Source organism: Python bivittatus, unplaced genomic scaffold, assembly GCF_059951505.1.
Source record: "Python bivittatus isolate LINGU-HERP-01145 unplaced genomic scaffold, Pbiv_v1 ctg000070_np1212, whole genome shotgun sequence".
NCBI lineage: Eukaryota > Metazoa > Chordata > Lepidosauria > Squamata > Pythonidae > Python > Python bivittatus.
In genome coordinates, this window is record NW_028277034.1 from 854169 (window position 1) to 877971 (window position 23803).

The 23803-nt window shown below is 40.2% G+C and overlaps 1 protein-coding gene across 2 annotated transcripts; it reads left to right on the forward strand.

Moving 5' to 3' along the window:
• The first annotated feature begins 13124 nt into the window (after positions 1–13124).
• SLC10A4 (solute carrier family 10 member 4) lies at positions 13125–23200 on the forward strand. Of its 2 annotated transcripts, XM_088130599.1 has the most exons (4): positions 13125–13889; positions 15189–15399; positions 22230–22355; positions 22494–23200. In XM_088130599.1, the coding sequence occupies exons 1-4, from the start codon at positions 13429–13431 to the stop codon at positions 22746–22748; spliced, it is 1053 nt and encodes a 350-aa protein (XP_087986725.1). In that variant the 5' UTR covers positions 13125–13428; the 3' UTR covers positions 22749–23200. The 2 variants fall into 2 exon arrangements, with proteins under 2 accessions (XP_087986725.1, XP_007435002.2); XM_007434940.4 differs by having other exon boundaries at positions 22230–23200.
• Positions 23201–23803: the final 603 nt, after the last annotated feature.

Here is a 23803-nt window from a genome sequence, read left to right on the forward strand (position 1 = left end):
TCACGGGTTGGGGGGCAGTGGCTAAGCTGGTCTTGGCTCAATAAACCATTGTGGCTTCCATGTGATATGGCACTGTAAGGTACAGTGGTCTTAATTATGGTTTAATCTGCTCTGCTGCTGCTGCTGTTACAATTTATTTACATTGCTTCTCATCAATGCTTTAGTGCTATATAACCTTACTGTCTCTATTAGTTTATTACCTAAATTACGAATCTCAGAGCATTTGGAAGTAATGTCTGAAATAGTGGCAACAACAGAATTCAGTAACAACAAAAAGGAATGAGTTTGCACAGCCTGCCCCCAACCATCTAAATGCAAGCCACCTGACCTCCTCCATGGGCACTCAAGAAGCCACCTGCTTTCACATCCTCCCTGGAATTGCTGGCCATAATCCTAGAACTGGTGGGGTTACAAATCTCTGTAGATCTGCGCACAGTAACTGCCTAGCTAAGGCACAAATAGAATTGCTCCTTGCTTGTATTACTAACCAGGAAATCATCATAGTCCAGGACAATCTCGGGAGAGTTAGGACTTGGAACACCAGCTGTAGATCCTAGGAAGGTAATTAAAATGAGCTAATGAAAAAAAGATCTGACTTCCCCTTTAAGAGAGTGAGAATTTCCATCAGTGCTGGCTGCTATGGTAGCTACACCTGCTGAAATTCTCTTTTCTACATCATTATTATTTAAACAGGCTGAACCCTGACCTCTTTTTCATCTGCATAACTTCCAATCCAACAAACTAGCCAAGCACACCTGTTTTATATAAGATTGTTACCCCCTGTGTAATCCTGATGCGGCCTAATGCATTCATTTCCATCCAGTAAATGCAGACTGGTCTCAAACAATAAAAGCATTTGTTGAACATTTAATTTAGCCTCAAACTAGCCAATCACATTATAGCCTGACATGCTGTGTGGATCCACTCAAAAATTTGGGTTGTATAAACCATGATTCTGTTGATCATGGGTAAGTATTTTGTGCAAACAGTCATTCTTCAGAGAGTAATTCTGGAATCTACTATGTTAGCAGATCATCTATTAGAAGCAGCAGTTAACATATATTAATTTTATAAGCCTGGCAAATCCAGATCACATGGATGGAAGTGAGAAATGTTCTCTACTGAAACTAACAATATAGTTGATAGAACATTGGGTCCTGAGTCACCATGTCCTCATTTGCTGATTAATGGTACCATTAAAATTGAAATTAAATATGTGACAGCAATATTTGGTATCTGCATATTGGACAGAAAACAACATTGTGTTGGTGACGGGGTTATGATTTATTAAAATTCTTGAACATAATGTCACCTTAAATATTGGTCAGGAACCTTTACTCATTCAGCTTCAGTTACAACCCTGAAGGAGCAAGGACTCAATTATAACAGACAAATCACTTTGTGGTTCTTTTTGGAATAGAGTTCCAGTATAACTTCCACAAGAGGGTTGCATAAAGGCATGCACAGAGGGAGGCAAGTGCATCACAACTTTGGATCACAAACTCTTCTTTTTATCCTTGTGTGTGATATCATGACATCACAATGTCTGTTTTGTCATTCTGGTGTCATCGTGGTTAGGAATGGATGTCTATACTGCTGGATTATGTAACAGGACCTGCCTAGACATCTGATGGATCCAGAAGTTTCCTGAAACTAGTTGGACATTTTCCTGTCTTTAATGTCACTGGTACTGATAAAATGATGGCTGATACATAAAATAAGGAATGGCTCGTATGAGCTACACAATCCCTGTTTAAGTGCCCTGTATTCCGGGAAAGCCTACTCAGCTTTCTCTTAAAAGGGAGCAGAAGGAATTAGCAGAAGTGCCCATAAAGAAAAAGGTAAGGTAAATTGGCTCAGACACAGACTGGAGTCAAATTGGAGACTAAATTCATGGCAATAAGGACTACAAAGAAATAATCACATCTGCATGGAATAAACCAGTATTTTATTTTTAACATATTGATTCAGTACATGCATTGTGCTAAGCATGTGGTTTGTTTGGTTTTGCCCATTGTGATGAACTATTCTTAAACTCTGGGTTAGTGTCATGTGCAAACCAGCCATGGTGTTGCCAAGATGCTGGCAAGAGAGTCAGAGTGCTGTTGTTAAGGTTCACTGTAAACAGTTTGTTTTATTCTGTGCAGATACAACCACTAGGATCTAAATTGCTTAGATTCTGATATGAAGGAAGGTCAGTTGATTCTAACTTTGGCAACTGGTAGTCCAGTTGATTTGGATTCTTTTCAAATTGTAGAGCTTGAAAATGTGGGTAGATATCTAGCAAAATTAGGATAACTTTGCCTTTGAGGGCTGATTAAAGCAGCCAAGCTGAAGCTAACTTTATGGCTATGAGAAATTAATAAGAGAAACAGTTAACTCCTCCAGGTTGGAGGGACAAATTTATCCTCCCAACAACCCAGTGACATAGGTCAGGTTGAGAGACAGGGACTGGTCCAAAGTTATCCACTGAACACAACTAAAGGTGGATGGGAATGTGAGGCTCCCTTTTTCACTAACCACACTGACACCTTTGGTGCTATGATTGGTCTCTTTGCTTTGTTATAATAATTTTAGATTTTCTAATTTAGAGGCCTGCTTTTCACACATGTATGAAAGGGCTATATAATTCCCCTTCAAATGGCAAAGAACAGTGTTTCTCAAGCTCTGCAACTTTAAGATGGGTGGAATTCAGCTCCTAGAATTCCCCAGCCAGCAACTGGTGTAGACCAGTTGAAGCCCACACATCTTGAAGTTGCTCAGGTTGAGAAACCCTGGCAAAGGGGTTGGAACAGAACAGCAACTGGAATGGAAAGAGTTAAGCAATCCTTTTCCTCCTCCATTATCTGTCTTCATTATTTAATTTAGCTTCTCTTCCTACAGCTGCTTTCCATTCATGGATAAAAAAAGGAAAGCAGTGCATTCAGGATATGTTGTTAAATCTGAGCCTAAACTTAATGTTGCTTATATAATCCAAAAGATGAAAAAAAATGTGTCTCAATTATCTTTTCCTCTCGATGATGTTTGTAGAAAGAAACCTGAGTGCCCTTCCTCCACATTTATACAGTACCTAAATCTCCCCAGGTTAACCAGCATGGTCAATCAGTTTAGAGAAAACCGCAAAATCAGTGTTAGAGAACAGAAATAGAGAAAACAGAGTTGCAGAAGAGTGTATCTTGCTGTGACAGAAGTCCTGTCCTCCAGTCACCTGCTGAGTCAGCAAGCACACACTTCCTAAATTAAAATTAATCAATGAATCTCCAACTGTATCGGCATGCTGTTTTTTTCAGACTAGAGCATTTAAATCTTGCTTTTAAGAGAAGAAAAACTGCAGAAATTAAAGTGGGTTTCTGGTGCCTGCTTGTCCTAGAGAAAAGGACACTGAGAAGGCTGTAAGATCATTCTTTTCCCTGCGGCTTGTCTGCTTTTCATGTCCTCTGTCTGGATTGCAGACTTAGTGACAGCAACAAGTCTCGCCCTTCATCTTTTCATATTCGAAAGCATGGAAATGGTTGTAAAATTTTAGTTATATCAAAAGTGTTTTTCAGACACAGATGAAGGGTAATGACTATGCGATACAGTTCTGTATTGTATTGTTGGAAGCTTGCGTTATGGATTAAACATTAGAGAAATGGAAGTCTGAGTTTGTTCCAAAATAGAATTATCAGAATGAGAAATTGGTTTGGGTTTACACGATGTATTAAGCCATAGTTAGTTTTAACCAGAATTGATCACAATAGTTGGACTCACACATAATCATAGTTTAGAAATTGTAATTGCTGGCTTCACACTACAACCTAATTCTAAGTAAAAGAAAACCATGTTATAGCTTAAGAACATCAGAGGAGCCTTGCTGGATCAACAGTCCAACTAGTCCAGCATTCTCTGTCCTACAATGGCCAGCCGGATGTATGTCACAGACAGAAGGACACCATTGATATAACTTACAGGCTCCCAATTCCTCACAAAGCAGGTTGAAGCTGACCTGCAGTTGTCCTCACAGATTTCAAAACATTTGAGAATATGCAAAGAACATCATGAACTAATCAGTCCTCACTCTCCAACCAGACAGTGCAAATTTGTCATTCAGTTAGTACCCACACTAGATGTTTTCACATGAGAGAATGAACAATATTTTCTTTCTCTATATGCAGAACTCTTGTGGTTATAAACCTTATTTATTCAGAAACAATAGTCCCATCTGATCCTATTAGGTACCCTAGTAGGTAGCAAGCAGTACTAAAGCAGTTAATCTGAATATCAAAACAAATCAAACATGGGATTTTGATTGAACAGGTAAGTCATTTATAACCATCATCTTCAGTCACTGTTATTTTTGCTAAACCTTTCTCAAGATCAGAAAGTTGAAACTGATAAATTGATATGGGATGTTGATTCGTTGACACAGAGAAGTCACCATTTATTTCTGATACTTTTTTTTCTATTGGATTTCTAGCTCAAGATTTACAATTTTTCATTCATGACAGATATATATCAAATTGATTAATGAAAGCAACAAACACTTGTGAAGGCCTCAAAAAGAATATCCAATTTATTTTCAGCAGTACAGCATTCATACACTTTATTTTCTTTCCTTGTATAAGGCACATAAAAACAGTGTAATACAACATACAAGGAATTTATTTATTTATTTAATTTGTCCCCCGCCCATCTCCCCCCAATGGGAGACTCTCAGTTGGAGTGGAATCTCAAAAATTGGTGTTGAGGTCTTACCTTCACCCTGGAGTTACTCTTTTTTGGAAAGGCACTCTCTCTCATATATAACAGAAATGTCCCTGCTCAGCAGATAAACGATGTGAGAGTAAACATAATAGAAATCAGATGGTTCCTTGCAAATCCAAAGTTCTTCTGTTCCTTCTCTGTTAGTTATTGTTGCCCTGTACCGTTGCATTTAGTTTCAGCTAGTCTGTGCATATCTCTCATCATTCCTAATTTATTTTATTTTTATTATTATTTCCTTGTTTCACCTGGTTTTCTGAAAGTTGTCATTCAACATTCAGTAAAGTTTTCACTATCTCTTTCTCAGTGACTGATTCACACATCTCAGTGTGAGTGGTTAGATTTCAAGTTACTATTTTTCTCTTTTCTCATTGTTTTTCTGGTTTTGCAATTTCTCTGTTTATTTCTCTGTTTGTTATGCTGGGTTTATTAGCTACCAGATAATTGTTCCTGATTTTGAGATTTTCCTCCTCCTCTTTCTTTGCTGTTAATATCCATTAATAGTAATATTTTGTCTCTTGGCTTCTTGTATTGTTGAGCTCTCATTTCAGAATCATCAACACACTGATTATACCCAGCGCTACCTTTCTGTTCACATCCTTCATTTTATACTAATATCACCCATTATCTTACAGCTGTTTCCATGTTAATGTTGGAGTATTCTCTCCATTTTAATACACAGAAGAGGGAATACTGAGATTTCTCTCACATTTCCTGTTCTTTTTTTTTTTTTTAACTCCTCTTTTTCTTTGATTGCTCCTCATCCTATTATCTTAAGAACATACATTCTCTTTGTTTGGCTTCCATATCTATTCCAGTTAAGTTTGTGTATTTCTCTGTACCATTTCTGTTGATTCAACTTAAAACTATACATTATTCTTAACTCTTCTACTATTTTCATTTTGTGTTTATTGTGCTTTATGTAGTTACGTTATACTCTTTAGTGGCTTCCTCTGTTGTTTCTTGTAAAATTCCTTTAGCCTTTAAGTCTTCATAGCCTTGCTTTGCCTTATCTATCCCAATTGCTTTTTTCAATTTTCCTCTTCTTCCTCCTCCTTCTCAGTTCATTTATCAGTAATGAATATTTTAAACCAGTACTCCTTTGTGCAATCTATTACTTATTTATTTATATATGTATAAACTGCCTTTCATCAACAAATATCAGGATGGTGAACAATAAATAATACAAATTATCATAAAATGCAACAAACACAATCCTAAAACAGTAAGGAAAGTCTTTAAATATATATATTTAATAGTAAATACAGTCTGTGACCACCAAGTTAGATGAAAGCAATAAAAATTCAACAGAATAAAGCAATTTTAAATACCAAACCAAAGAGAAAAGGCATGACTTGGAATTAACTTACTATAACATCGATTTTAATCACAGTATATGGAGAAAATGTTCTAGAGGTTGAGTGCCAAGACAATAAAAGTTCTTTCCTCTTCTTTCCCCAGACAGAGGTCATCCATTAGGGCAACCAATTCCACTGAAATATGAAATCTGGGCTTACATCCAGATTGAAAAGGATTCAGATAATTAATGTCATCCCAAAGTATCTGTAGCTGAGGTCCCAATACAGTGGTACCTCGGTTCACGAACGCTTCTGTTCACGAACAATTCGGTTCACGAACAGCTCCGTTTGCAAAATTTTGCTTCCGTTTGTGAACGCCGGATTGGGTTACGAACAGGATCCGATCAAAAATTGGTTGGCGACCAAATTCGGAGGGGTCAGAACGGATTAACTGTATTTACATTGAACCTTATGGGAAAATTTGATTCGGTTCACGACCAATTTGGTTCGCGACCAGAGTCGCGGAACGAATTAAGTTCGTGAACTGAGGTACCACTGTATTTGTCTTCCAAGACTTTGCCCAACAAGAGGGTATTAGGAAATAGATGATGGCTCTCAAGCTTTTCTGATTCTAAGAGGACTTCATAAGGAGTGCCCACACAATAATCTCTTTCAAAGTGGCTGTTACCATCCTATTTCTGAAAAAGATATAACTGACTATTTAGTCAAATCCATTTCCACGTAATGTTAGTAATCAACATGGATGAGAGTAAAACATAGAAATAATTGAATGCATTCTTCCATTTACTTTCTCCATATAACTTCAACTTTTCACAGAACCATCAACTGAAACTGATCCTACCGACCATTGCCTGCGTATATTTAAAGGGGCTGTGTCAAGAATGGAATCAAATCAAAATGAGTGGTTGAAGTTCCTTGTATGTGAGTCTTAGTAGGCCCTCAAGCATTCTATTACTATCTAGAGGGAACAGAGTTTATTAACTCATACACTGTACACATCTCTACAGTGTATGTGATGATGGAGAAATATGAATGTTTTGCCATTGACCCTCTCAAAAAATAAGTTCAGTAATGTGCTTTTGCTTGTGTTCAGTCATATTCACTGAGTAATTTCTGCCATAGACCTTTTATCATTTTCCAGCTATAAAATATATTGAATGCGTTAATCTCTTCTATTTTCTCCCACTCTCTACTCTCAAGAGTAAGAAGGGGCACCATTATTCCTTGCTACCATCCTTTGCACAACCCCTTCTCAATCTATTTGCTTGACAAAGCATAAATAATGAGTACTATAACATCCTTTACTGTCCTTTTTACAGTAATTTATGTTCCATCCTCATACTTCTTGTTATCAGCGGAAGTTCTTTTTGCTGTGAGGACAACCTTATTTGTTCCTTGCTGTCAGACTAGAACTTAACACCACCAGGAGAGTTGCAAAATTTCCTTCAGCTGCCATCACCCTCCATAGGAAACTATTCTCTTAATTTTCTAATTTTATTAATGTACAACTTTATTTTATTTTTAAGTCTCTTACACTGTGTCTAGGTTTTATCTTCTGTTATAACTTATCTGTCACTGATAATCTGTCACCAATATATGGTCTCATATATACTTATATTCACGTTAACTCATATTTCTATATTCTTAATTAATAGTTTAATATTTATTAGGTAGAATTTCAATATTTTATGCCTTAATTATTTTTATTCATTAGCCATTTTGTTTCAGTTACTTAGTTTTTATTTTTGGGATCTTGCTACTGTATTCACTGCCTTGAGGTAAACTTATGCATTCTTATTGATGCTTTAAAAATGTTTTAGGCTTTAGGTATTTTTATTACTTTTTCTAGACAGTGTTTGTGTTTTGTATATTTTTTATTAAGCTGACTGTTTAACTTGCTAGTCAGTGACTGTAATAAAGATTATCTACTACTATGTTTTTCCTCATGTCAGATAATCAGGCAGCACTCTCTATCCCCCAAATAAGTATCTAAAATTCAGACTATCAAAATAAGATTCAACTAATTTCAGTCAGATCATGCTGTTTTCCAAGATGAGGACTGGACCTCAAGGGGAGTTGGGCTGTCCTTCCACTGCCCTACAAATATAAACTCAATATTGTTCCAACATTTTTCTCTACAAAACCACAACTGAGAAGAAAAATGTTGATTGAGGGGCAGAAGGAGTATACTCTAAATGTATGTAAAAATTTCCCCTGGGTTTCCCTGCAGCTAATTCTAGTAAGAAGGGTGTGTAAATATCTCTAATACCAGACTGCATTTTGTAAGTTACATTTACAGATAAGAAAGTGATACTTTCATCTTGCTATCAAGAACAACTAAGCATATTTAAGCTAAAGAGCAGAAGATTAAAAAGTGACAGGCAGGAGATATTGCTTGTGTTTCTAAAAAATTGCCAGAAAGTGAGAAGAGGCCACATATCAATAAATGTAAAAGGCAAGAGGAAGATAAGACATCTTAGGTAAAGACAAAGTGATATGTGAAATCAAGCATGGTTATTTCATATTACCAAACAGGAGTAATTACTCTCTGCTATTCCCTCTACCACAAGGGAAATGTATGGTTCTTTCATGGACATTTCACAGTAATGCAATAGCCCAGCTGTCTCAGTCACATCATAAAGGAGATCTAAGCCCTACTCTAATCAAAGGCAATGCTACCATAAGGTACAGTGAGGTCTCAGTACTATTCATGGCACCAGGCTAGAAGAAAGAGTAAGGATTATGAGGACACTTAGGTTGCAGCTGAAACTCTTGTGTGTGGCTCACATTAATTTAATGGGGTATTAAACACAAAAACTTTACCCTGCTAGGTGATGTAGGCAATTCAGATGTTGGACTAGAAGGTCCAGATTCACATCTGTCCTCAGCCATAGAAGCTTAAAGAGTGTCTTTGGACCCATCACTCTAAGCCCAACCTATACTAGAGAGTGGCCGTTCTTGAGCTAAAATGAAGAGGTATCCCTGTATAAGCTGTTTGAACTCCTGGAGAAAAGGTAGGATATAAATCTAACAAACAATATGTTGTACCTTCTGTTAAATAATATGCATGGGAGATGGTTTTTACATCTGAGGCCTCTTCTGCATAGGCAGTTTACAGAAGTACCAGAACATTCTGGCAAACCCAGTGTTGTTGTTTGAATTCTGGAGACTTGGTTTTATCAAATCCCCAGCTTATGCTGGTTCTTCCTATGGAGGAAAAAAAATAATTAATTTTTCCTGATGAAGATGACAGGGTCCTAACACAGCAACAGGGTGCAGTATTTAACCACCCCTGTTCAGGAGACAAAATTAAGTGATGTGTAGCAGGGTGTGTTTTTGGCCAGAAAAGTAAATCAGCTAGTCATTGACTAGGCACTGATGCAGGCACTTAGCCTGCAATATTGGCCTCCAATATGCATTAGGACAATAGATTTGGTTAACAAAGCACTACAAGCATAGGGCAGAATCCACAGTTCAGACAATCCAATTTTAAGGCAATGGTTTTTCTTCACCGACATTGAGGACTAGATGGTGCCTTAAACCACTATTAAGATGGATGTGAACACATCGGGATTTTCAGCCTTATGCACCAAAATATCTTGAGCTGATCTTTCTCAGTTGTAGCTTATATTTGTGATGGAACATCTCCAAGAAGATTAGCCAGATTGCAGTAATTTATTACACTTTATTGCAGGGAACACAGGGAATTTTCTTCAAACTAATGATTTGTTTTTGGGGATCATTATCAGTTTCTCACCACAAACTATTGCTAACAATATAATATATATACAATATATACAATATTTTCCTTTCTCTTCCATAGCCCAGTAAACATGCTAATTTCCTTTTGCTTTTGTCATATAAATATTGATTCCATGATACTTTTTTTAAGTTAAGACCAGTGGTATGATATCTACCTGTTTACTGCAATGATTGTTTCTTGTCATAGGACCTAAGAATCTCCCTTATGCTAAGACAGGTCCCTGGTCTCTCCCAAATTTCAGATACTAATCTTTGATAGCTCATCCTCAGATATCTGGAATTAAACTGCAATAAAGTAAAGACTGAAGTGTGAAGTTGCAATCGTGACATGTAAAGCTTAAGCTCTACTACTGAGCCTTTCACCTACTTTTGGGGGAATAAACAGAGAAAATTATCGTATACAAGTTATCCATTTAGCCCTCCATTTGCCACATTTTTAACATGCAACAGCTCTCCAACATGTCAGACAGAAAGTCTTCCCTGTGACCTGCTGATTGAACATGCAGAGTTTGACTCTCTCTAGTGACAAAGACGGTGCTCTTCCATCACTAAGCTGTGTGTCCCCAGGCCATTTTTCAGTCCCAATATAGGTCAAAGCACTCATCGATTTCTATATGTTGAGCTCTTAATGTTTTTTATGCTTAAGGCTGTAGTGCCATACACTTTTTAAAAGAGACAATTGTGTTGGATATATAATGGATGGGGGCAGTGGGGAACTTGCTGCAGAAGAATCATGGGTGATACTTTTTCCTCTCAAGGGAATTGCTTAAGAAGGAAGATTGAACAAACCACGAATAATACTTTTTAATCAGAATCATAGAATTGGAAGAGCTATTTAGGGCATCAAATCCAACCTTTCTTGTTTCAAAATAATACATATTCTTTCCAGGGTGGGATTAACAGGTAGCATTACTGGTATTCAAAAATGTTTCTTTTGTCATAAATTCTTGGGTATGTAACTTCTAATTCTTAAAAATATAAATACAGTTGATTCTCATTATTCGTGATAGTTATGTTCTATAAAGTCACTTGGAACACTGAAGTACCAAATACTGAACCATTCCTCCTAGGGAAATACAAGACACTTGTCGATGGTATAAGAGCTGAAACAAGTAGGCAAAACAAGGTTAAGCCTTGTTCAACCTCAGCTGGGAACCTACACATCGGGGAACTCAATTTTTTCGTCCACTCTGCGCATGTCCACAAATGGCCGCAAAAGTGCTGCGAGTATTGATTTTGGGGTTACAAATAAATTTTAGTGAGTAGGCAAATTTGCAAATATGGAATCCATGAATAATGAGGATTGACTGTACATGCTTTCAAAGGACCTACATATAAAAGAGAGAAATTGGTGTGAGAGTCAGTTAGTGTTATCAGAATGACAGTACCCAGCCAAGCTTTGCTGATCTCAAAAAAACTAGGGTGGGACCTGGTTGGTATTTGATGGGAGTACACCAGAAATTCCCAAGGCTGTAGGCTAGACTAAGTTGAAAAAGAAATCCTAGAAGAAGACAGCATGGAAGTATCTGCAGGATCCAGTGCTTTTGTCAAAATAACAAAAGCAGTCTTTAGCTGTTGCAGTGCAAGCTCCATCCATTTTATATGTGCATGCAACATCATGATGCATGTATAAAGGGGGCAGAGGCAAGATGTTTGGAGGCTACATCATAGCAGTTCCCAGGAAAACAACATGAATGAAATTACCACATGCTGGACATTGTTTCTGTGCAGAATCCCTGGGGCAATTCTCCAGAGCAGAAAGGTAGTATGCACTTCAATAGCACTTCAGCCTGCTCCCAGTGAAACACTAACTCAGTGCTTTTGGGTCTTTTTTTTAAAAGAATTTCTTTTTTTAAAGAGAAATGCTATTGGTGTTATCGACAAATGTGGCATTCTTGTTCATTGAGTAAATTAATAATTTTACATTGCTATTTTTTTTAATAAAATGAGTTCTCATTGCCCAAGATATCTGCACTTGAAAAAGTCTCCAAATTACACATTTCTGAAGTGAGGAATCATTGATGAGCATTCATTGAGTACAATTTTTGAGCCAGTTTTGTAACAACTTAATTGCCATGCCATCCAGTGACAATAGGTTTCCATGCCATGACATACTTTATCAAATGCTTTTCTGAAGTCAAGATATATTACATCTTACAGCATACCCAGAATCCATTGATGAAGTTAATTGATTAAAAAAATGAGATATTCTGGTAATTACTCCATTGATTTTAATGTGGTTACAGATAAATTTCTTTATGAATCTTTATCAGTTGATATCCAACTGAGTAGTTTGAGTTTGGTGGATTTTCCTTTTCCCTCTGATTGAAGTTAGAGTCAATATTTGCTCTTCCCAGTCATCTGTCACTTCAGCAGTTCTTCAAGATTTGTTGAAGATCATTCACAAGGTTTGGCCAGACCATCAGCCAGTTCATTCACAACTGGAAGATGCCATTCATCTGGTCCTGGAGAGTGGAATTAATTTAAAGTAAAGACATATTCTCTGACCTTGTTTCTATATAGCTGAAGCTTCAGTCCTGCACCTTCACAATTTCCTGGTGGAAGATACATTTTTGTCACAGAAGAGGGATCCAAAAGGGGAGCTGAGGAGCTTTACATTTTTTCTTCCCTGAGCAGCTGGTATTACAATTCTTTCTCTTTCCTTTTAACTTGAATGTATTTGAAGAAGTTCTTTTTATTCTCAGCATCCTCCACCAACTTCTGCTCATTGTCAGCAGCTCAGAGTTCTGGGCTTTGGCTCGATGACCTGGCTCTCTCTTTATGGCCAAAGAATATCCTTTTCGTTTTCAGTTCTTCCCTAAGCTTTTTGTGTACTTTCATTTCTTCCTTTCTCCTCCATTTCCCTCCTCACTGAAGTGAACTGAGCAATTGTGCTTTGAACAAACGCTCCCCCACCCCACTCTTGTCTCCTTTTCCCATTAACTCCTTTTGCCCTGATGGGCTCTCGGTGTATGAAAACCCGCTTTCTGAAGTCCAAAATAGGTATTCGATACGGTCGACTACTCTCCGTTTTAGTTGTCCTTAAAATCCTGAAGTTGGGCTTATTTTGTTTAAATTAAGATCATTCTCTTCCACACAGCCTGTTAAAAAAAGAGAAGGACCCTGGAAGCGCTGTGCAAAGTGGACAGCGGAGGAGGCGACCGGGCGGGGGGCTTCGGCTTTCCCCAGAAGGCGCGAGATCCTTTCTCCTTATTGGAGACGCGCACCGGGAGGCCAGAAATCCACCCTCGGGGGGCAGAGCCTGGGGCTGGGCGGGTGGCGTCCAATGGCCTTCTCGGGGACGCGCCCGTTCGGGGCGGCCGCGGCTGCGGCTGCACGGAGGAAAGGCGCGGCGCTGAGGCGACGGACGGAACGGGTCTGGCTGGGACGTGGCGTCGCCGCAGCCTCACACCGGAGGGACCGAGCGCCCTCCAGCCCGCCTCCGTGGCCCCTTCCCCGCGCGCTTCACGTCCAGCTCTCTGCCCGCTCCACCGTCCGGCAGGCTGGCAGAAGGCAGCCACGCGCCCGCCTCTCCGAGCCACTAATTCGAGGTTCAGCCGCTGAGCGAGGCGGACGCGCCCACGGAGAAGCGCCGCCGCCGCCGCCCATGGACAGCTCCGCCGCGCCAGAGAACCGCACCGCCGCTTGGTGCATCTCGCCTGCCCCCGAGGGGCGCGGGAACGCGACTTCCGGGCCCGGCCTGGCTCCCTCGGGGGCGCTGGGCTTCGCCCCCCCGGAAGGCGGCCAGGGCGGCGGGACGCCCTTCTGGGACGGGGCGCTGAACCACGGGCTGAGCGTCTTCGTGGGGCTGGCGCTGTGCGTGACCATGCTGGGCCTGGGGTGCACCGTGGAGCTGAGCCACCTGGGCGCGCAGCTGAGGCGGCCCCTGGGCTTGTTGCTGGCGCTTCTCTGCCAGTTCGGGCTCATGCCCCTGCTGGCCTTCCTGCTGGCCCTCCTCTTTGCCCTCGACGAGGTGGCCGCCGTGGCCGTCCTGCTCTGCGGCTGCTGCCCCGGAGGAAACCTCTCCAACCTCATGTCCCTCCTGGTCGACGGAGACATGAACCTCAGGTAGGACAGGAGGCGGGTGGGGGCCGTCGTGGAGGCGCTTCTTGCCCCGCTCTCTGGCCTCGGGGCTCCGGTCCGCTTTCACCACGGAACGGCAGTCAGACATTCCACAGGTGTGGCGCCCTTCGTGACAGAAAGAGAAGGCACTCTAGCCTATCCTAAGGATCGCACAGCTGCTAAAATGGGATGCGGGTCCTGCTAAGGAACCGGAAGTTTAATGCTGGCATTGGGCAAACGCCTTTCCCACGTTTTCCAGTGGGGAAATTCGGGAAAAAGATCGCCAGGCATCTGGAGGTTGGGATAGGAGCTGTCTTTTCAAGCAAGGGTAAGGTTGATGTTTCCTTCACAAGCGCTTTCTCCAGATTGGGAAAAGCACCACCTGTTGAATGCCTTCCTGCTCTTTATGTCTTTTGGGAGTCCCTGCCAGATATTGCCCAGAATTTCATGGATTTGGGTTTTGCAGACTTGACCCCTGGCCTCTTCCCCAATAAATGAAGCATCAGTGAAACTAGACAGATGAGTGCAGGAGTAGATGCCAGGAATGTATCCCTACAGAGATGCGAAATCTCTCTCCTAGTATGTATTTTTTGAGAACTGCTAAGCTCTTGCTTCTCTCTCCTCTTATCTCTCTGTTGAAATATGTTTCAGGGTTTTCCCTGTGTCTTTTCTGGTTGCTTGTAGTTTGCTAATGTGCTGTTATATGTCTCATCTTCCTTTTTTATCCTTTTGGAGGGGGGAAACTAGGATTGAAATGTCTTGAATCTTAAATAAATAAAGGATCTTCCTTGCCAACATGAACAAGAAAGGTTGGGAGACTCTTCCAATCTGATTGGAATGGCCAGCCGCTCCCTGCCAGCTGAAAAAAAAAATGCTTCTAAGAGCTGGGGGCGGGGGAGGTGATAAGCGGGTGACATTATTTTCTAGAGAACAAGAGGAGGAAAAACAGAGTGTTGGAAACCGAGATAATGTCCCTGTGTAGAACTTGCACCAGGGGGAACTCACAGTTCTGCTATGAGAGCAGATATTATGCACTGGTTTTGAGCAAAACAAGTTTCTTCCCTGTGAAAAATGGCCCCCTTCTCTCTTCCTTTGCAGGGCATACTGGGGTTGGGAGGCGGCAAAAAGGGTATACAGGGAAAGAGTCTGAATTCTGCAAACAAGATTAAATGCAGCTGCCTCTTGCCAGTTCAAGGAATGAGAGTAACTGACCCATTCAGGAAAAGTGGAGGAAGAGCAGAGGGGCTTCAGGACGCTGCTTTTCTTGTGTTCTGGACCCAGTGATGTTTCTTTCCTTCCTGACAGTATCATCATGACTACATCCTCCACCTTGCTTGCCTTGGTCCTGATGCCTCTTTGTCTGTGGATCTATAGCCGAGCTTGGATCAACACCCCACTAGTGCGCCTGTTGCCTCTGGGGGCTGTCACCCTGGCCTTGTGCAGCACTCTGCTTCCCATTGGTCTTGGGGTTTTCATCCGCTACAGATACACAAGGCTGGCAGATGTTCTTCTGAAGGTAAGCTAAGTGGCAGAACTGTCTTCTTTACCCCGTGCTTCTGACCCCTCCACCTGAGTAACTAAAGAAGCCTCCTCATCTTGTGCATCTCATCTGTCAACGTCTTACCATACACTCAGAACCGAAAAAGCTAAATTCTCAGAATCTAATTTGTCAGATTTATTGAAGAGAAGAACGGCTTCAGGTACAGAATCCTGGAAATTGGGTATGGGTCCTTTAGCCACTGTTTATCAGTGAGTTTATTAAGGTAGTGCCTCTTGGGCCTTTGATTCTCTTTCTAAATTGCTTCTTGATGGAGAGGATGCACCCCACTTGCCAGATAATTTAGCTTCTAAGATCTGTTTCTGATCTCATCTTGCCAACTTCTAGTAATTACTATGTTATTTTCAAGCTGCTTGGAGATTGTCTCAAAATAATTTGCTCTAAAATCTTCTCAGACTGACTGATCTCTTGTCCCCTGAATCCTCCTATCTTTTTGAAGATAGATACAACAGTTGCCCTTCTCCAGTCATCTGGCGTTTTACCCATTCCCCCAAGATTTTGTAAAGATAATATATAAAGGTTCACAAGAACATCAACGAATTATTTTAGCACTGCAGAATGCAATTCACCTGGTCTCAGAAGTTTAAACACATTGAAAATATATTGTTTTTCCCTGACCATGTTTCTGTTAACTTAGGGCTTCAAATGTGCTCCTTCATCCTGCTCCTCATAATTACATAGTGGAACACACAGTCTTGCTGGAGAAGCTGAACCAAAATAGAAGTTGAATAGTTCTGTTTTCTTTGTTAAATGTTAGGGGTCTGCAGTTGTCACTGGACACTCTTCGTTCTTCCATTTGTTCTGAATTCACATGAAATCCTTTTTGCTATTCATAGCAAAAACTTTAGCTTCTCTGACACATCTACCTATTTATATTTTTTAATAGCCTGCCCTTCCTTCTATGTCCTACCTGTGTTGTTTTAATTTCAGTTTGTCATCAAGCTTTTTGTAGCCACATTGGTGGCTTTTTTTCCCAATTGGAATGGCTTCCAACTGAATCTTTAGTACTGTACCTTTTTTAAAGGAACTCCCATCCTCCCACTCCCATTAATTTCTCATGCCATGGAATCCTTTACTTTGAAATTATTAAAATCTGCTTTCTTGAAATCCAAGGTATGCATTTGAATATACTCAGGTTTAGTTTTCTTTAAAGCCTAGAATTCCAGCATTACACAGTCATTTTCCTCCAACATTTCTGGAACTTCCACTTTAGTCTTCCCTATTGATTAGTGTCAAGTCAAGGCCTGCTGTTCCCTTGTGTCTTGCTCCGCTTTCTGAAGCACACAGTTGTCAGCAAGACATGTTAGGAATTACCTGGAGAGCTCACGCTTAGCTGAGTGTGTCTCCCAGCAGATGTCAAGGTAATTAAAGTCTCCTGTCACTGTTATTTCATGTTTTCTTGAGCTACAAATTGATTTTGGAAAGGATTTATCTGTAGCTTCTCCCTGATGTAATGGTTGACAGTAAACATCAGCCACTTATTTGTTTTGTTTCTCTACTTATTTTAAGCCAGGCATTCTCAAAGTATAATCAAATTAATTCCTTAGGAATTATGAGGGGTGGCCTTGTCTCGTTTGAACAAATTGCTAGGTTCCAGTCATAAAAAATGATTCCATTTTTTGGAAGTTATTCCTGGCAAACAGCCTATTTTACATACAAGTTTTCATTCATTCCCATTTGCCTTTCCTTTACCTAAAGTTAAAGTTCATCTTATTTATTTCTCATTCTCAAGGGTTTTTGTGAAAAGTCAACAAAGGCCATAAACCTTAGGAGCCGATTTTTAAATTTTTCATTCAAAAGTAACAGGCCCCTGTACAGTCATTCTCCTCCTCCTAAAGAATACAAATCTGACGATTTTACTTCAGGGTTTTTACCTCCAGCCCCTGACAGGATTCCACTGAATGATTTTGAAATCAAGTTCATCATGCTTTGACAAAACATATTCTTCCCAGTCCTTGTAACTCATCTTGCTCCTGGAATCATTCATCCAGAAAGCATGATCATGGCTCCAGAAACCAAAGTTCTCCTGTTAACACCGTTTCTGTAGCCACGTTGTTCATTTGCTGTATCTTTCCATTCCTTCCCAGACCTCTTAATATGAACCAGAAGGGTGGATGGGAATTATAACCTGAGTTGCTAGTTCTTGAGTTTCCTTCTTAAAACTTCAAAGTCCACCATGACATGATTATAGGTGCTCCTAGCAGTATTATTTATTTCCATGACCACGTAGAGGGGCAGGAAGGAATAATAGTTGGTATACATGATGGATTTTGGAAGTTATTCCTGGCAAACATGCCAGCGAATCCAGTTGATGCATGTTTGTTTCTGTTCCTTGTCTCATTATTTCATCCTCCACAAAAAATTAGGCTCCTATTTACCAGCCTACAATAAGAATCTTCCTTTTACCTCTAAAACTCTTTCAAACACAGAGGGAAAATTAAAAAAAATAAACCTCAAGAAAAAATACAAACTCCATACCTTCTCCTTCCTTCCTTCCTTCCTTCCTTCCTTCCTTCCTTCCTTCCTTCCTTCCTTCCTTCCTTCCTTCCTTCCTTCCTTCCTTCCTTCTTTCTGGATTTGATGCTCTTCCTCTGGACCTGGCTCATGGTCGTCACATGCACACTCAGAGGACACAGGAGATCAGGGTGGAGTTGGGATGTTTCCCCTGCATTTAATGCATTTGGGCTGACATTATCTGCCGTTCTTAGTTCAAGAGGAATTTAATGTTAATTATGGAGCATTAATCAGGGGCAAAAATTTGAACTGTGCCAGCAAGCATCCAAATTTGTTGAGGACATAGAAGGCTGTATAATTAACTAACTCATTAAATAGAAGTTACTGATCTGAGAAAGACTGAAGACAATAACGTACTATTTATAGTCTGACTGAAATCTGAACAGATACTTGTTTGGACTAACGAATAGTAGAGGAAAATGTAATGTAGACCCAGGTCCAATATTACAGGTGAGAATTAGAATCATTTGGGGAGGGCACTGTTCCTCTTCCCAGTCTTATCCAAGAAAACCAAAATATGTATGCAACAATGTTAAGTGAAGCATGTAGCATATGTAAGAATTCTGTTCCAGTTCAAAATAAGCATAAGACTCAGTTAATACAACATTCCTTAACTGGAAGTCTTGACAGACTAAACCAACTGGTACCAAGAATAGAACAATCAAAGAAATTTAAGTAATATATGGTATATTTATTGGCCAAGTATTATCATACTTTGCCACTGCTACTGCTACTTGTACTAGTGATAGCAATTATTATACGGCCATCAATGAATATGCTGGTTTATAGACTGAAAAAGGGAAAGAGGCAAATGCCCACTGCAATAATTTTTCATTCCAAATATTTTTTATAACAAGTTATATCATGTCACACAACCACCACCCAGAAGATATAAAGGTGCAAAACTTCACTGATGGCTGCATGGTGAGAAAATGATAGTGTTGCCTTTTTGAAAGTGGTCCTGGACGAGGCTATCAGGGTTGGAATATAGTGTCATCCCATTCCAGTGGTGGTTAAACCTCTCTGCTATCGTGGAGAAGGACGATTCCAGAAAAAGACTGCATAATTTAAAGAAAGAAGAGACTCAATTCTTGAAAGATGACAAAATACCTTCTTTCTCTCGTGAACAGAGTCTCTGAGTAATGGGTTATTCAGTTGAAGACATACGTTTGTGACAGGCAGTATTTCTATGCAAATGTTCAGTGGATAAGTATTGATGCTGCAGGAGAATGTAGGTATTATTAGCACTATAGAGACTTAGTGGAATGAAGACAGCCGATGGTTATCTCAGTGTAATCTTCAAATGGAAAATTAAATTACAGAGACATTCATGAAAAAATAGTCCTAGCGGTGAGCAACTTCAAAGTTACAGATTGAGAAAATATGGCCTGGTATAAAACCAAATTGAAACAAATGTAGGAAATCAGTTTCTTCCAGGAGCGCTTGGATTTGTTCTACCCCACTTAACAACTTACCTTTCTTAATGACCTTGGCCAGAAATGGTCAGTAAGATACTGACCTAAACTTAGAAAAAAGGAGGAATCTAGCTATGACTTCTTGAGGAGGGGCTACATCACCCCCTCTTTCCAGACAGGCAGTCCTTCCCCCTTTGAGGGAGCCATAGTGGCCCAAACTCATTCAAGCATCCTATCCATACTCAACAGGTTGAAATGAATCCAACAATACAGCTCAAGCATCTGTGAAAAAAATTCATGAAGCCTCCACCATTCTCCACCAATGATATAAGGAGAAGTTCCACAACCCTATCAGGCAGTATCAGCCCCTGCGCTCCATGAAACAGCTCCCGGAGGTGATTTTCATACAGGAGGCATAGAAAAACTATTTTTTTTTTTCTAACACTGCCACAATATAGACTTCCCAGAGAGCTCAAAGCAAAGTCTGTCTATATTTGCTTCTAGATTTACACTTTGTCACTCTAGACATTTGCCAACATGTTCCATGGCCCACAATTCTTTGGTAAACCAAGAAGATCTGGAGGCTCAGTGGGCAGGCAGAAGTCACTCAGGAGCCAACTGATAGAGGATCTGGGAAGCTGTCAAATGAGGTGATAGTCTCTAAATTAAGTGGTTTTAAAAGGGGACGGCCTACGTTTATGAAAGACACAGCTATCAATGCCTACTGATCTTGACAGTGGTCCACTGCTTCCAGAATCAAAAAACTTACGGAACAACAATGGAAGGGAATTTGAAAACTACGTCTTGGCTTGTGTGCTCCCAAATATAGCTTCTTAGCTAGCAAGACTTATTTCCTTATATCTGAGACGCAAAGCTTGATAAAGAAAAGTTCCCTCAGAATAGCAGAACTATACATTCACAACAATAATAAAGTCACACTGTTAGAACTACAGTTTGTAGAGCAAGATTAGGGGTTTTTTGCTACATAGTGTAGGACATACTTTATACATCATAAGATAAAGTTTGCAAAAGTCACTATTCCCAATGCTACCTGTGAGCTAGTTTCAATGTCAAATCGTTTTATCTGTGTTTTAGTTCAATGTTTCTCAACCTCAGCAACTTTAAGATGTGTGGACTTCAACTCCCAGAATTCCCCAGCATGCTGGCTGGGGGGTTCTGGGAGTTAAAGTCCACACATCTGAAAGTTGATAAGACTGAGAAACACTACTTTAGATCAATATATTTAAGGAGTATGGCATTAACTGATGCATAAATTTACTTACATAGAGATGCCACTACCAAATTGTTTCCTTTGGAATAACCTCTTGGGTTATAGGGCTAGTCCAGAGGCAAAAGTTATAAAGGTTCTGTAAGGAGATGCAGTGAAAAGTAAAGCTTTATTTGTTGAATTCTGGATATTAAAAAAACCAAAAAGAGAACCCTAACATCTATCAATACCAAATTCTGTTAGGGATTATAGAGTGGTTAAAGCAAAAGGGTTTTACTTTTTTTCCTGGGCTCCCCTTGAGAGAATAAAGGCAGGGATTTCCACAGTAGCACCCTTTTGTTTGAAAAGGATGAGCAGTTGCATTGAATAATAGGGTTTTAAACTATTTTAAGCATTATGTGTTGTACTGTTTATATCTTTCTCAGATCTACAAGCTACTCAAATAGTGGGTTTTTCTACCTATCCTGAGTGGTGCTATTAAAGTGCTATTTCCCCATCTTGCCACAAAACTCGATCAGCCCAAAACCCCAGGATAAAAATTTGCTGTCCCCATTGCCAGTTCTCATCCTGCCTCTATGGTGTATCTTCTGAATCACTGCCAATTAATGTTGTCCTCATTTGTGAGTGTGCCAGTTCTTAGAGACTGTTACCACGCTGCAGAGAAAACTCCCACCAACCAGGGCCCTGCAGCAGAAATGGGGAGGGTCTGACTGAAGGACTTTTTCTAGCTTGCTCCTCCATATCATTTGGACATTTCCCAAGTTTAAAATAATGCAAAGTAAGGAAATATATGGATACACAGAAGGGCAGAAATAATCCCAGAGAAGCAGTAGGCAGATCCAGTCTTAGCTAGGTCCTGTAGAGCAGAAGAATTGAAAGGGACAAATTGGTGGGCAATCAGTTCTCTCAGATCCAGGTGGGTGGGAGGGAATGATTGATATTGAGAAACACAGAAAAACTGGCAGATTAGCAAAATCCTAGTTTAACACCCTGGTTAGTTATTTGACACTGTAATGAGAAAAAGTGAGGCTGCCATGTCTTAAGGCAAGAACACATTTCAGAATCTCTTAAACATGGGTTAACCAAAGTATGCATCTTCTTCACCAAATAAAATACTGAAGTCTAGTATTTCAATTTCAGAATAAATCTGAAGGTTAACATCTCTTCTTTTTCTCCCCTCTGCTCGCTCCTCTTCATTGGCAGCTTGCCAAGTGGTTGTACAAGGGGAGGCAATGAGGAACCTATGAAAAGGCTGCGTAAGAACTAGAGGGGAATGATCTGCTGACACTTCCCAACACTCCCCAAACTAGGCCCATGAAATCTGGCCCACAAAAACTCCAGGTGGGGCAGGACGTCATTCACATGGCTGTGGCTGCCCTCTCATCTCTTTTGACACCCCTCCGTCCAGACCTGCTAATGTGGTAACTCTAGCAATTAATGTAACTCTGCAGTTCATTTGTCTTGGCTGTGGTATCAATCACTTTGTCAGCCTGGATGGTTTATGCCTTTCCTTCTCTTTTCTGAATGTTGCCTATGCATTTTAAGTAGCCTTGTCTGATTCTAACTGACACAATTAAGTACAGCTGTATACCAAAACAGCATTCTTCTTCATCCAGTTCTTTCTTTCCTAGGTCTCCTTGTGGTCTCTCCTGGTGACTTTGGTGATCCTTTTCATTCTCACGGGTACCATGCTGGGTCCTGAACTTCTGGCTACTATTCCTGCCACTGTATACGTAGTAGCTGTGCTGATGCCCTTGGTAGGTTACGGCTGTGGCTATGGGATAGCAACCTTATTTCGCTTGCCCCCACACTGCAAGCGGACAGTATCTTTGGAAACTGGCTGCCAGAACGTACAACTCTGTACTGCTATACTCAAGCTGACTTTCCCCCCACAGTTCATTGGGAGCATGTATATGTTTCCTCTGCTCTATGCCCTCTTCCAAGCTGCTGAAGCAGGCCTGTTTGTATTGGCTTACAAGATATATGGAAAGGATTTCTACAAGCAAGAACCTCAAGGAGGAGACGAAGAGGATACAGACATTTCTTACAAGAAACTCAAGGAAGAGGAAGTCCCAGATATTTCTTATGGCACAGTAATTGCTGAGGATCATGGGTCAGTGGTCATAGAACCTACACAGACTGTCCTCTAGATGAAGAGAAGATCTTAAAAGGACATCCTGTGTTCAAATAAACCGGCCTGCCAAGTAGGAGAAAAACAGGGCCCCAAAGCATTTGTTGTAATGTTGATTTTCTCATCACACATGCAAGTAATGGCTTTCACAAATTGCACATCATCTGTATAAATCTCTTCAACCTGTTCTCAAAAACAATGTCATCACCACACTGGCACACCACAAAAGACAAAGGAACAGAAATGAATGTGGGGACATTCAAAAGTAGTTTTGAAAAATGATGTGGGGAAGGGGAAAGAAGGACAAATTGATAAAAGGTGCCTGTATTTGACAAATGTAAATCTACTGCACCAACTATATTTGCAGTTTAAAAAACCAAGTTGTGTATCTTGTATATTATTCAGCTTCTGTGTACATGGAAAGATTGAACTAATGTGTGTACTTATGACTGATTAAATTACTTGCAAATATGCTAAGCCGTTAAGGAATTTATCTGAGACTGTCTGCCTCATCTAGAGTTCAGAACTGCTACTTCTTCCATCAGAAGAACAGGAACCTAGGTAACAAAAATGACAAGTTTTCCTAGTATAATTAACTCTTTATGGGAGATATTCAGGAGAGGAAAATTGATTTGAGAGAATCTGTTTAAACAAAACCATTGGTTACACATATTCGCTTTCATTGCATTGGTTCTTATTGCCTACTTCAACGGCAACAAGACCTCAGTCTGAGTCTTTCTAGTCCTCCTGAGATATATTCTGAATGCAGGGAATCTGTATTGTGTGTGTGTGTGTGTAAAGAATCTGCATTAAGCATGATGTGTTCCTATGAGTCACAGGCTCAGTAGGGAAACAGATCTAGGATGGGGGGGCGGGTAGTGTCATCAAGGCTGTAACTCCAAGTACATATATCAGGCAAAAGTATTCCACTGAACTCAATGGAATTTCTTAACTAACAGGCAAATATGCATGTCTGCTCAGAAGTAAATTCTGTTGTTTCAAATCACAACAGTCTAAAGGTATTTATGATATAACCAAACTGCAGCTTAATATCTCTAGAATATTTGTACTATT